Below are 13,913 nucleotides of genomic sequence, written 5' to 3' on the forward strand. Positions count from 1 at the left end.
CCAAAACAGTACATAAGCTAAAAGTAATGTATATTTTGTTGTCTGAATGTTTCCCAGTTTCAAAAGTTTTCTGTCTTTTCAATGGCTGTAAAATATTCCATTAAATGAATGTATTATAATTTATTAAGCATTCCTCTAGCATGGAATATTTCAGATTACTTGGTTATCTTATTTCCTCAGATTTACTGGATCAAAGGTTAAAAACACATCTATAGATACTGTGACATATTCCTGTTCTCCTTTGCCAGAATGTTGTACTCATTTTTAATCCTCCAGCAACTTCTTGTGCAACGATTTAACTGTAATTTTGAACCACATTCTTAAAAAAAAAAAAAGAAGACAGCTTATTTAATAGATGTAGCATAGGAATCCCTATGTTTATATTCATTTTATTGCTGGCAAGAATGTATCTAGGGACTTCCCTGGTTGTCCAGTGGTTAAGAATCCACCTTCCAATGCAGGGGATGCGGGTTCGATCCCTGGTCAGGGAACTAAGATCCCACATGCAGCAGGGCAACTAAGCCCGTGCGCTGCAACTACTGAGCCCGCGGGCCACAACCACAGAGCTCACGTGCTCTGGAGCCTGTGCGCCGCAATGAAAGATCCCATGTGCCACAACTAAGACCCGACACAGCCAAAAATAAAATTAATTAATTAAAAAGAAAAGAACATATCTAAAATTTATTCCTACTGACTTTGTGCGTGTATGATATTCAACTAAACATTTCTTAGAGGCGACTCAAAGCTACATAAGACATGCCTTTGCTGGGCTCTCATCCACTTAAAACCTACGAAGATCTGGCTTAGAAGAATTCTGAAACTAAGTTCCACTTCTTTACCTGACTTTCCTGCTCAGAACATTTCCCTGCTTCTTATTGTTACCAAATTGACCTAAAGAACCAATCTAGAGGAAATGTTATGACAGCTGAGATTTGCTTCAAAATATTCAGTAGTTGAGAGGGGAGAGTGGGTAGGGAAATAGATGAAAGAAAACAGACTGTGATTTGACAACTGCTAACTGTGGAAGCTGGGTAGGGATTGTCCTACTTCTGCATGTTACAGCCGCAACTTGGGTCAGTTCTCTCTTTACAGATTTGTGCTTATACCTTCTTAAGTTAAATGATGCAATTAAGGGTTTTGATTCTCAAGGATCCCTGCACAAGCCACTGGGCAGCCTGGAAGACCAGAGCTGCCTGGCTGTGAATTTGTGTTCCGGGCACGTGGCAGCACGACGCTTAGCGCACTACTGGCACTTAAACACCGGCTGCCTGATCGGCATGTTAATCATCCAGTCTACTCAGCTATGGTGAGAGGCTTTAAAAAGCAAGCTTTTGTTAAGAGAAAACACTGCATTTTCTAAGCACCAAAATTCTATTTCTAAGTAATACTTGGGAAAGTGAATCTCTAAATAACAGTTAAATATCGATACTTTTAAACAGTGGCACTTCATCTTGGTGGATGTGGATCTCAATCCCCACTCACTCATTCCCTGTAGGGCCCCTGAAAGCAAGGCTGGAGATGAGGAAACCCTGCAGGAGTGCTGTTCTCCCAGCCAGAGATGTCCTATCTTTCAGAGTCCCCTGACAGCCCAACTGGAATTTCCACTTCTGCTCTGATGGGAATTCGGGGTGGGGAAACATAGTATATGTGCATCTGGCAGGATAAAGTGACCTGGTCAGCACGATGCAACACCTGCAGAAGAGCCTCCAAACCCTGACCTGTTATAGCTGATGTTCCACATGCGGATCCCAGATCTGTAACTCACCTCCACGTGGTACCTGAGGGGATGCTGCTGGGGTTCTAGAAACACCCTTTGGAATGACAAGGCTCACAGCTATGCCTTTGTCTATCTTGCTTTACTGATTTTAAATTCTACCCACTCTGACTCAGATGCACAAGTGAGACAAGGAGTAAATTGGGGGTTCACATACACGCCTCTTGCACCAAAAGGGGGTGATATGATTTTTAAGCCGCTCTACGATTTGCAAGCAACTCGAGCGCAGGATGGCCTTTTCATTTTCGTATTCACCCCAGCACTTAACACAATGCTTTGCACCTAACAGCTGTTCATGGGGAGTGTGGCACATATATACAATGGAATATTAATCAGCCATAGAGAGAAACGAAATTGAATTATTTGTAGTGAGAAAGTAGTTCTTAACTACAACATCTGACTGCTTTAAGACACCACCAATTCAGCTTTACAAGACTTCATGAATGTAGGGCAGTGGTATACTGATGAGTTTATGCCCACTAAGAATTCTTTAAAAATAAATCTATCAAAACTCTAAGACACTGACCTAAGATACTTCTCAGTTTCAGTTCATTGTACATGAATCAGGACAGGCCACGAGTGAGATGGTAGAAAGTGTGACAGGACATTACTAGGGTTCTTCCAGTTCAGGCTTCATTGTCTTTCTTCCCAATGACTTCAGCAGCCTCCTGTCTGGTCTTCCTGCCTCCAGTCCCCTCAGACAACACTAACCCCCTTTCACCATGCTGTTTCTTACGCCATCCTTTAAGACAGCTAAGGTGTTCTGTCCACAAAGCCTTTTCTGAGAGCGTCTTCCTTTCTGCTTCCATCAGGGCTGAGTCAGGTGTGCCTACTCTATAGATACGACCCCCTCAGAAGTCTGTGCACAGCCCTATCACTGTTCTTAGCACAGGCATTATAATAAATTATCATTACATGTCTATCCTCTCAAGACGGAAAAGGTCCCTGAAGACAGGAAATATGCCTTAATCATCTTTCTATCAGCAGCACCTGGCACAGGGCCTGGCACACAGAGTAAGCACAGAAAATGTGCACCTAGATGAATAAAGCCCAACTCACTGTCCTCCTTGTCTTCCTGACGACCTGCTCTCCTCCTTGGGAAAAATGTTTTCCCAAAGTATGGCTCCATCGCTGCTGACTGGCTCAGCTGAAGTGTTCCCTGCACCCAAGACTGCTCCTCCTCACCCCACCGTCACACCCACTAGCACAAATGGGCCCCAGTCAAACACTATAAACCAGGGACTTCCCTGGTGGCACAGTGGGTGAGAATCCGCCTGCTAATGCAGGGGACACAGGTTCGAGCCCTGGTCCGGGAAGATCCCACATGCCGTGGAGGAACGAAGCCTGTGTGCCACATCTACTGAGTCTGCGCTCTAGGGCCCGCGAGCCACAACTACTGAGCCTGCATGCCACAACTACTGAAGCCCACGTGCCTACAGCCTGTGCTCCACAAGAGAAGCCACTGCAGTGAGAAGCCCGCGCACCACAACGAAGAGTAGCCCCTGCTCGCCTCAACTAGAGAAAGCCTGCGTGCAGCAACGATGACCCAACGCAGCCAAAAATAAATAAATTTATAAAAAAACAAAACAAACAAACAAACAAAAACTATAAACCAGTCTGCAAAAACTACAAACCATCATTAATTTTCATAATCACCCAACCTCCTCTGCTCGCCAGTAGGGGGTAAATGAAAGTTTGGCTTGCTACTTTGGTAAGGCTAAACACTAAAACAAAAGAGACAAGAATGCAAGGGACAATTCAAGCAAAGTAAAAATTCCTTTAGTTTGAAGACAGTCTGGAAGAGAATGTGTAACTGAAGTGGGAGATGACCACATGTCTCTGAAGTGCTGCAAAAGTATCGGTCTACCCCATCTTTCAAACCTTCTCTGTATAAAAGTTTTGTCTTAGGACATTTTTTTTTCTCCTTTGGGAGATTTCTGAGTTATGAGTTAATGGGGAAACATGACTTTTTTTTTTAACTGAAATTCACTTTATAATTAACTTTGCTGTAACATTTTCCTACAAACCTTAGGATACCTATTGAAAGAAAATAGCTGTATTAATCCATGTCTGAAAGCATCAATCCAACTTACTGGAAGTAAATCTGAAATGAAAGCTTTCCTTCTGACTTTCCTTCTATGAGGAATGTCTTCCATTTCATCATCCTCAATCAAATCATCACCATTAACATTCTGTAATGTGTCCTCAGTCTCTGCAGCAGTTTTTATCCTTTGAGTTTCGGCCTCCTTCATTTGAAGAACCGTTTCACCAGCATCCATTTCCAGAACTTCAGATAAGATCTTTAGTATGGCATTTATGATTTCTGCCTGACTCTTGGATGGAATAATGTCCTTTAGATTCCAAATTGTGCCTGTGGGAAAAAAAATGAGCATAAGGACAAAGAAATCAACTGTGAAATCTTTTATTAAATACAGTTTCCATGAGAGTGGCTCTTTAAGCTCAGGTGTAATTTCAAAAAATCCCGATCCCACTGCCTTTGTTCAGTTTTTATTAAATGTCGAAAAGCTTTGCACTGAGGCAGCTCCCTTTATTACAGCAGTCCTTCACAATCGTCTCCTTTTCTTGGCACACAATGTCTTGCTCTGATACACCAGAGAGCAACAGATCAAGAGAACACCGGTCAAGTTTCTTTTACCACGACAAATTGAGCTGCCTGGCTTTCTTTCATCTTAACCTGAGCTGCTCTCCCAAGCAGCTTCTTATATTCCAAGAGTGGAATGGAATGCACTAAAATTCCAAGGTCTCACGGACAAGCAGAGAGCAGGTTCTTGGTTTTTTGCTTATGAAACTAGAATAGCTACCACGAAGTAGTTAGACTAATTAAAAAAAAAAAATGTGATGGTTAAAATAAAAATCATTCCTGGGTATATATATTCAAAAAGAATTGAAAGCAAGGACTCACATGGACATCTGTAGAACCATATTCATAGCAGCATTATTCAATAACAAAAAGGTGGAAGCAAGCCAAGTGTCCATCCACAGATGAATGGATAAACAAAATGTCATATACACATACAGTGGAATATGATTCAGCCTTAAAAAGGAAGGAAATTCTGACACATGCTATAACATGGATGAACCCTGAGGACATTACACTAAGCGAAATAAACCAGTTACAAAAAGAAAAATACTGTATGATTCCACCTATTTGAGGCACTAGAGTAGTCAAATCCATTGAGACAGAAAGAAGAATAGTAGTTGCTGGGGGCTGAGGGGAGAGGGAAATGGAGTTGTTTAATGTGCACAGAGTTTCCGTTTTGCAAGATGAAAAGTGTTCTGGAGATTGGTTATATAACAATGCGAATGTACATTGCTTAACTGTACCCTTAAAAATGGTTAAGATGTTAAATTTTATGTTATGTGTGTTTTATCAATTTAGGGGAAAAAACCACCTCTCAAGATAAATTACCCGTGGAAGACCAAAGGCAAGAGGAAACTATATAATAAGTTTCCTACTACTTGACATGTCATCAGATTATTTCTTCTTTCTGTATTTAGAAATTCTGGGGAGATGCATTGCGGGTGAAGATCTTATAGGAAAGTGAATGGTCATTTCTTAGATGCCTACACTACAGTCAACTTCTGAACTCACTGGTTCATAAATAAGAGGGGGTCCTGACAACAGCATTTCTTTATCAGACAACAGTAGTTTGTTAAACTAAAAACACATTTAATCTTAGAAGGCTTTGAAACTATGCAGAACCGCTTGAATTAAGGGTCTCCACTAAAATATTAAAATTTTCAGAACAGACTAAGCACAGAAAGCCCTGATGTGGTGAAATGGGGGAATAACTTTGTCCCCCATCTCTACCTACTACAAGTTACTAAAAAAGCACACTATCACATATGGCTAAACTTTACCTGCCACCAATGTCTTTAATAGAATATATTCCATGGAATTGACAGGAGAAAGCATTGCTGATTCCAGCACATGCAATGCTGGGGCACTGAAAGATTTCAGTAGCTCTGGGTTATCTTCGGTCACCGTCTGCAAACAATATGCTATAAAGACAAACATCAAATATTTAGAAAAAAATGAATTCTGCTAGGATAATTTAAACCAAAATAACTCATCAAAAAACATTTGCATCTGTACAAGTTCTTTGGACACAGGTAGCTTTTGTAGGAGATATACGCTTTCCCTCAAACACGGAACATGCAAATGAGGCTTCCCAAACTATCATAGGTATAAAAGACCTTTTTTTCCTTTTTTCTTAATTTCTAGTCCTTTATAAAACTATACTTTTATAAAATATAACTTAAAAGCCTCTTAACCGCCGTGACAATGTGGAATTACTATAAACATTTATAAAGGTTTAGCCTCTATTTCTGTACTCATGACAGACCAGTAGCAAACAGCCTGCAGACCAAACACCAGTGCACTGACAACACTCTCAGGGTAGCTCTGTTGCCAAAGACAAGCCCTAGGTTTGGGAACATTCTGGTTTCGCTGAAATTCAGCACGACCTTAAAAGTTAGAGTTATTTCTGGTGAAACATATTTAAGGAAAAAAGTGTTTTATATAAAAATATGAGCAAATTAAGAGATGGGTAAAATATTAATAGACATATGATTTATTTAGCACTTAACTGTTCTCTGGCATTAGAACAAGACAATGGATTACAACTTGTAAATTAGAAATAATTAACTGAAAGTATAAAAACAGTTGGGACTGCATGAAAGGTCTGGCTGAAGCACAAATGAGGAAGCAAGCCCAGATCTGTTTTCTTTGAGATACTGTAGACCATACAAATCCATTTCTTTCCAGGTCTAAAACTTCCAAAGCAGATCGTTCCCACCCAAATTAGTAGTCAAAATACACGCTATTGCTGTGCTCTATTTTGGTTTCCAAAATACATTTATATATAAATCCATATATATGCATATATGTACATATACATATATCCCAATGTAGTATTTTTTTCATTAAGAGACTAATTAAACTCACTTTAGCAAAAAAACAAGGTAAGTTGTGATTGCTATGACAACACAAGCTCAAAGAAAGCTATATTAATACATAGGATGGAATCTCAGAATTTCACTTTACTATACGTAAAGCGTGCTTGATTTTCAAAACAAAAGTAGTTTGACATTTGTTTAAAAAATCATGAACCTAGGTAAGTGCCAAGGAAAACACTGCTATACAATGCAAAATAACTTTATTCTGATCCATTTTTTTGAAGTTCTTTAAAAAAGTTCTTTAGGAAAAAAACTAAATAACCAAATCTACAAACCTTAAGGCCCCAAAACAGAAGTGAAGTTTCTCTTTTAAAAGCTATGAACTTTCCTGAAATTCTCTTATTGTAATAAAGACTTACCTCTGAGACTAAAAGTCACCTACCAATTTCCTAGTTCGACTGTTTTTAAAATTCTCATTTACTCACAAATCTCCCCTTTGCTAAAGATTCCATTTTGAGAAACTGATTTAAAAATTTTTCTCAGTAGTATTTATTCCACTATTATTTTTTCCTTTTCTGTTCTATGTCCACTAGAGCCAAGAGAAACACTGGTAAGGGGAATACACTTCAGTAAGTGGAATAAACTTGTCCTTGCCAGGAGAAATACACAGTTAAATAAAAGGACAGCCAGATGCCTATATTGTGATGGGTAGAAAAAAATGCTTTTCACCCATTATTTCTCCACTTGCCCCCAGAGTTCTGCTGAGCCACCCACCCTCTGGTTTCTGTCTCCTCCACCTGCTGAGTAAGGGTCCCCGGTGGCTCTCTAACCCCATGTACAGAAGGCGAGGGAGCCAAGGCAGCTGAAGCTGCCAGACTTTGCTTTCCCTGTCTGGAAGGCAAGCAGGCCTATGTGAAATTCCAATCACTTATTTTCCTCTCTCAAAAAAAACACAGGTTATCAGAAGTATTCTTCTGGAAGTATGAGATAGTGGTACAAGCCATTTAAATAAGTCTACATTCCAATTAACTATGGCTCAAAGGCCTGATAGTTGTGGGTTACTGTTTCTCGGCAAATGGGAGATGAAAGCTTCCAGAATTAATAAAGCTTCTAAGAATGGTAGTATACTAGAAACCACATACGCTCACATAATTACTTTCCTCCCTCTCAGGGTCAAGAGCGGGAAAACTACATGAGTAAGTAAAGCATTAATCACAGACTTTAAAAGATTCGGAATAGAACTCAGCTATGCGTTTACATACAATGAGAAAAAAAAATCACTCCTGTAGAATAAACATGCTATGTCTGAATTAAAAATTTTGAATAAGGCCACACATACTTTTCTTCACTTACCTACTGAAATAGCCAGGTCAACATTGGTGGAAAACCTACTTAAATACTTTAATACAATCTCCAAACACCCTTCTTTGTTGAATATAGATACTGCTCTACTACTGCATTCACTAAATTGAAGGGGGGAGAAAAAAGTTTTACTATTCACATTTTAACATTATCAACCACAGAAATTCATGAAAAAATAATTAGGCTTTGTAAAAGAACCAAAGAGTTGTAGTCAAACACCCACCATTTTTATAGATGAAGAAACCAATGCCCATTCATAGTCACTGTGCAGGAACACAACTGGCTATCTGTATTTTTATTTCCATCACAGTAGGATCTTTTAGCCAATCTCTTTACCCGCATGCCAATTTCCTTACAGGAGGTTAAAGATGGAAGAGAGCTTAGAAATCATTTACTTCAATTCCTCATTTTGTGGGTAAGGAAACTCAGACCCCAAGAGGTGAAGTGATCTGTCCAAAGATCACACACTTTGTTACTGGTCTTTGGGTCCAGCTTAACTTGTCTTTCCACTGTATCACAGTAATAATAAATTAAAGTAAGGATAAAAGGCCTCTATACTTATCACACAAAAAGTACAAATTTAAAAGAAAGTAAAATTAAAATTTTATTCATTCCATCTAGACTGTTATAATTTTAACAGAATTTGTAGATTGCAACAGAGAAATTGTTATTTAATAAGTATTTTTGAAATTACACTACTTTTTAATAAAAGAATCAGAATTAATGTTATCAGTGTTATTAATTAACATATATGCTAAATATAGGGTAAACAGAGCTAATTATAATAATTTTTTTCCTGGTTCCAGAGAAGAATATTCCTCCAGACATACCATATATACACATGACAGACTAACAGCTAACAGAGCTGACTAAATGATTAAATTCAATCCTGCTGTCTAAAGATAAACTATTTTCTGTTTGTGTATCCATCTATCCATCCATCCATCCATCCATCCATCTAGTTACTGCAACACTGCTATGAACCTCCCCTCAAGAAGCCCATAGTAAAGTAAGGTATAGTCAGGAAAATAAAGCATAAATGTGTTAAGATAATGGGCACTCAGGAAAGAGAGATCACTGTGGAGACCACTTTTTCAGGCACTTTTCAAAGAAAACTTTTAAAAAATTTTTGAGTTCAACAATTTATATATTAAAGTTATCTGAAAAACAGCACCCACTAGCTTGCTTGAATAAGGCATTTCCTCAAATCTGATCTCTCCAATTTTCCTGGTGGAATGCATCCACTAGTTTAAAATGAAATCATGGGGGGGACGGATAAACTGGAGGATTGGGATTGACATATACACACCACTATATATAAAATAGATAACTAATAAGGAGCTAGGGTAGAGCACAAGGAACTCTACTCAATAACTCTACAATAGCCTATATGGGAAAAGAATCTAAAAAAGAGTGGATATACGTATATGTGTAACAGATTCACTTTGCTGTACACCTGAAACTAACACAACATTGTAAATCAACTATACCCCAATAAAAATTAAAAAATAAAAACTAAAAAAAAAGAGAGAAATCATAGGCAAGTTTGGATTGCTGTGTAAGCAGCTTTCCAGGATCCAACTTAACCTTGTATTCTATGAAGTACCTGTGCTTTAGGTCAGAAATAATCATCACTGCTGACTGAAAATAAGGAAATGACAGATTCTTGCTAGAATCTGGCTAGAAATGTGAGACAATAAAATGGCATAGAAAAAAAGGCAGGTTGTGTTTCCAGCCATCTCCATTCCTAAAAGCAAGTCCACCCACCCCCACCCCTACTCCCACCCTCCCCCGCCCCCGGCCATTGTTACAATGATGGAATGGAGCGTGGCCTTCTTCCTACTGGGACCAAAGGAGCTCTTCTCAGGCATCTACTTCTCTGTCAAATGGCACCTGCCACGGCAGAGGAGTAAAGCACCCACTGAGGTCTGTGGTCCCTGTCTCATTCCAGATGCCAGGCCAAAGCATCTACTGCACTGGAGGCTGGCTGGCTTGAAGACAACTGCTCCTTAAGGTACATGGGTAGTGGGGGAGGAAGGAGGTGCAGTGGGTACTAATGACCATGATTCCTCTTATTTTTGTCAGCAGCAATGACTGGAGAGAAGAGCTGTAAAGCAAAAAAGGATGTAGTGATGCTACGAGGAAAACGGCTTGGGAAGGACAGTTGATCTTAGGTCACTTGATGAGACCTCCGACCAAGCACTAACATCACAGATTTACACGCCTACCAAAGAGAACAGAGATTCCTCTGCAGTTTAACAGAGGGAGCAGCAGCCTGAGTAGCACTGAAGCAGGAGGCTGTGTCTGGAAAGCATCTTACCATATATTCCACAGCACGTTTACGGCCTCATTGGCTATGTTTTCAATAGAATTTCTGTTCTGATCTTTTTTTTCCTGTGGAGACATCTCATTTGAATCCAGTCCAGTACTACACTGAAATCAAATACCGTGATTAGTACCTTTGTTCAAAAGAATAATTAAACAGAAAGACAGTGAAGGATCACAAAAAGTAAACATCAAAAATGATAGTGGTTGCCTATATGGGAAAAGAATCTAAAGAAAAAATAAGAGTGGGGATATGTATATGTACAACTGATTCACTCTGCTATACGCCTGAAATAAACACAACATTGTAAATCAACTATACTCCAATAAAATTTTTTTTAAAATGACAGTGGTTAACAAGCCCATCAAATTCTCAAACAGTACAGTTCCTGTAACCCCGCGCCCTTCTGGCAAGAAATACAGACAAGAAAGGTTCACAAGTCACTGTACAAACTGGATAAAAAGCATTTCACATTTTAAGTGAAAATGTAAAATCAATACAAAATATTTTATCTAATGTGGTAAAGATAGTATATAAGGCAAAGAAAAGTAACACATAATAAGAGCTAACATCTATACAGTACCTTCTTTGCGCAAGGCTCTATTCTAAGCACTTCATGTCTGTTAAGTCATTTAATCCTCACCACAAACCTATGAAGGAGATGAACTCTTATCCCTAATCTCCTGCTACAAATAGGAAACAGGTACAGAGAGCTTGCTGAAGGTGTAGCTTAGTATCTAGCGAAGTGGGATTCAGATCCAGGCATCCTGGCTCCGAACTGGGTGCTCTGAACCACTCTGCAGTTCTGCCCCTCCTAAAATCCACGGCACTCTCTAAAGCAGGCTTCTTAATCTCGGCACTACTGACATTCGGATGGGATGATTCTTTGCTGCGGTGCACGTGGCTGTCATGCGCAATGTAGGATGTTCAGCAGCATCCTTGGCCTCTACCCACTAGATGCCAGTAGCAACCCCTACTCCAAAGCCATGACAATCAAAAATGGCTCCAGACATTGCTAAATGTCCCCTGCAGGGCACATCATCCCTAGTACGATCACTGTTCTAAAGGGAACAAGACAGACACCTCTCATCGAAACTGGATATCCTTTATATGGCCTCAAGTGAAAATTACCCATCAATACAGAAGAGTGGACCAGAGGCAAGGCGGAGGAAGAGCTCCTTAATCCCTGAACTACATCATGCAATAAAGGTGGCATGATATTAAATCTGAGAACATAATCTAGTCTTCTCGGCAAATTCCTAATGTCTGCGCTTCAGCTTCCTCATCTGTAAAACAGGAATAACAATACCTGCCAAACAGGACTGCTCTGAAGATTAAGTGAAATAATACACAAGACAGCACCGAGCACATAAATAAGCAACCAATAAATACAAATTATTTTCATCGTACGAAGTTTAAAGGAGTCAGTCTATAGTTTTAGGAAGGTCTTTTCTAACAAGCAGATAAATAAAGGTAGTGGCGACAAACTAGAGACTAGTATCTGTGATGAGATCAGTGTTTCCAGGAAAGAAATACAATTCCTATAGAATGTTTTGAGGGAAGACAAAATAACTAACACCAAAGTACTTAAAAAGCAAAACAGGGACTTCCTTGGTAGCACAGTGGTTAAGAATCCACTTGCCAATGCAGGGGACATGGGTTCAATCCCTGGTCCAGGAAGATCCCACATGCCGTGGAGCAACTAAGTCCGTGCGCCACAGCTACTGAGCCTGCACTCTAGAGCCCACGAGCCACAACTACTGAGCCCTCGCACCTAGAGCCCGTGCTCCGCAACAAGAGAAGCCACTGCAATGAGAAGCCCAGGCACCGCTACGAAGAGTAGCCCCGGCTCACCGCAACTAGAGAAAGCCCGCGCGCAGCAACAAAGACCCAACGCAGCCAAAAATAAATAAATAAACTTATTAAAAAAAAAAAAAAAGGCAAAACAAAACCCCAAACCGTCTGAGTGTGTATTACTAACAGCGACCTGGGAAAGTGGCATACCTCTTTCAGCAGTGCGACCAGCGGAGTCATGATATCCTTGGTCACCATGTCATCACAAACTTCGAAACCGCCACAAGCACTGAGATTTCTACACAAGAAGTTTAAAACAGGTTTTACTTTCAGACCACATGTCACAAAACATATTAAGCGCTCAAGTTTATTTCTATTTCTACCCATACTTAAGGTTTCCCGGAAGAAATCGCTTATGATTCCTGTAAGATGTTGCACAGCCAACCCACAGATCTCCACCTATGCTGATCCTTGCTCTACATGAAGTAAACAGATGTCTCTGTCTTGTAACAGCTTAGTTTTCAGGACTGAGACGATACACAGGGAGAGGGAAGACTTCTCTTATTTAATGTGAATCAGTCATGGCCTGATCTTTTTTTTTTTTGGCCACACAGCCTGGCTTGTGAGATTTTAGTTCCCCGACCAGGGATTGAACCAGCACCCTCCGCAGAGAGAGCACGGAGTCCTAACCACTGGACTGCCAGGGAAGTCCCCTGCCTGATCTTATATGAAGGGAACTTTTCTTGGAATCAGGACTTCCAGGGTAGGAAGGGTGAGGCTATTGAGAAAGACATTTCCTTGAAGCAATCCTAGCTAAATTTAGTTTTGATTGGAAAGACAGTGCTTGCCCTCTGAGTGCACAGCACTGTGCTAGGCACTCAGGATATGAAGCCTCACCATCTTCCAGGAGCTCTCAGTGTGTGTATGCTTTGGGGGGAGGGTAGGGCTTTCCACACACTGTTTCCTCCATCAAGTGGTTAATCCCCACTCATCCCCCAGATCTCACCTCAAACATCACGCCCTTAGGGTTTTCTTCCCTGAACCCCCAGGTATACCTTCTCACAGCATCTTCTGTAAATATCATTGGCTGTAATTACACACTTGTGTGATTAATTGCATAATGCCTGCCTCCCTCAATACTGTAAGATCCATTAAGGACAGAAATTATGTGTCTTGTTCACTGACACATGCCCACGACCTAGCCCACTGCCTGGTGCACAGCAGGCACTCAATATATACTTGCTAAATCGATGAATGAAACAGAATAAATAAAGACAGAGCTATGAAAACTACGAATATTAACTTTACTCTTGCCCCCCCTACAGTCCATTCTCTGCACAGCTACCAGAGTGGCCTTTTGAAAAGGTAAATTAGACCAGTCACTCCTGCTTAGAATAGGTCCTTTAGCTCTACACCACCGGATCCTTATCCATCTCTCCAGCCTCAACTCTTACAATGCCCGCCCTCCACTCTATTCGGCCACATAACCTTCCCATTCTTTAACCATGCCAAGCCCTCTGCTGTTGCTGTTCCCTCTGTCAGCAACGCTCTTTCCCTTGTTTGTCCACGCCTGGCTCTAGCCTCCAGAGCCAGGAGGCTAGAGTTCACAAATGTCATCTAAAGATCACCCAATTTAAAGTAACTTCCCACCCCCAACTCATCATCCTCTTGGTTTCTCCATAGCACCACTTACGATCTAATGTTATGTTTCACCTGTTTACTGCTTTCCTGTCTGTC

At 40.4% G+C, this 13,913-nt stretch overlaps 1 protein-coding gene across 3 annotated transcripts in view; it reads right to left on the bottom strand.

Annotated features, from left to right (window-relative positions):
* Positions 1-13,913, bottom strand: part of HEATR3 (HEAT repeat containing 3) — a 36,403-nt gene that overhangs the window by 21,457 nt on the left and 1,033 nt on the right. For 2 of the 3 annotated variants that reach the window (XM_029203845.1, XM_029203854.1), the window contains exons 3-7: positions 12,387-12,474; positions 10,377-10,489; positions 8,048-8,157; positions 5,657-5,797; positions 3,868-4,145 (exon numbers count right to left, since the gene is read on the bottom strand). In XM_029203845.1, coding sequence (XP_029059678.1) covers positions 3,868-4,145; positions 5,657-5,797; positions 8,048-8,157; positions 10,377-10,489; positions 12,387-12,474 — 730 coding nt within the window. The remainder of the gene's footprint in view (positions 1-3,867; positions 4,146-5,656; positions 5,798-8,047; positions 8,158-10,376; positions 10,490-12,386; positions 12,475-13,913) is intronic. The other variant, XM_029203862.1, reaches the window with a different exon arrangement.

The sequence above is a fragment of the Monodon monoceros genome, unplaced genomic scaffold (genome assembly GCF_005190385.1).
Source record: "Monodon monoceros isolate NGI ecotype Baffin Bay Population unplaced genomic scaffold, NGI_Narwhal_1 Super_Scaffold_10, whole genome shotgun sequence".
NCBI classification, from domain to species: domain Eukaryota; kingdom Metazoa; phylum Chordata; class Mammalia; order Artiodactyla; family Monodontidae; genus Monodon; species Monodon monoceros.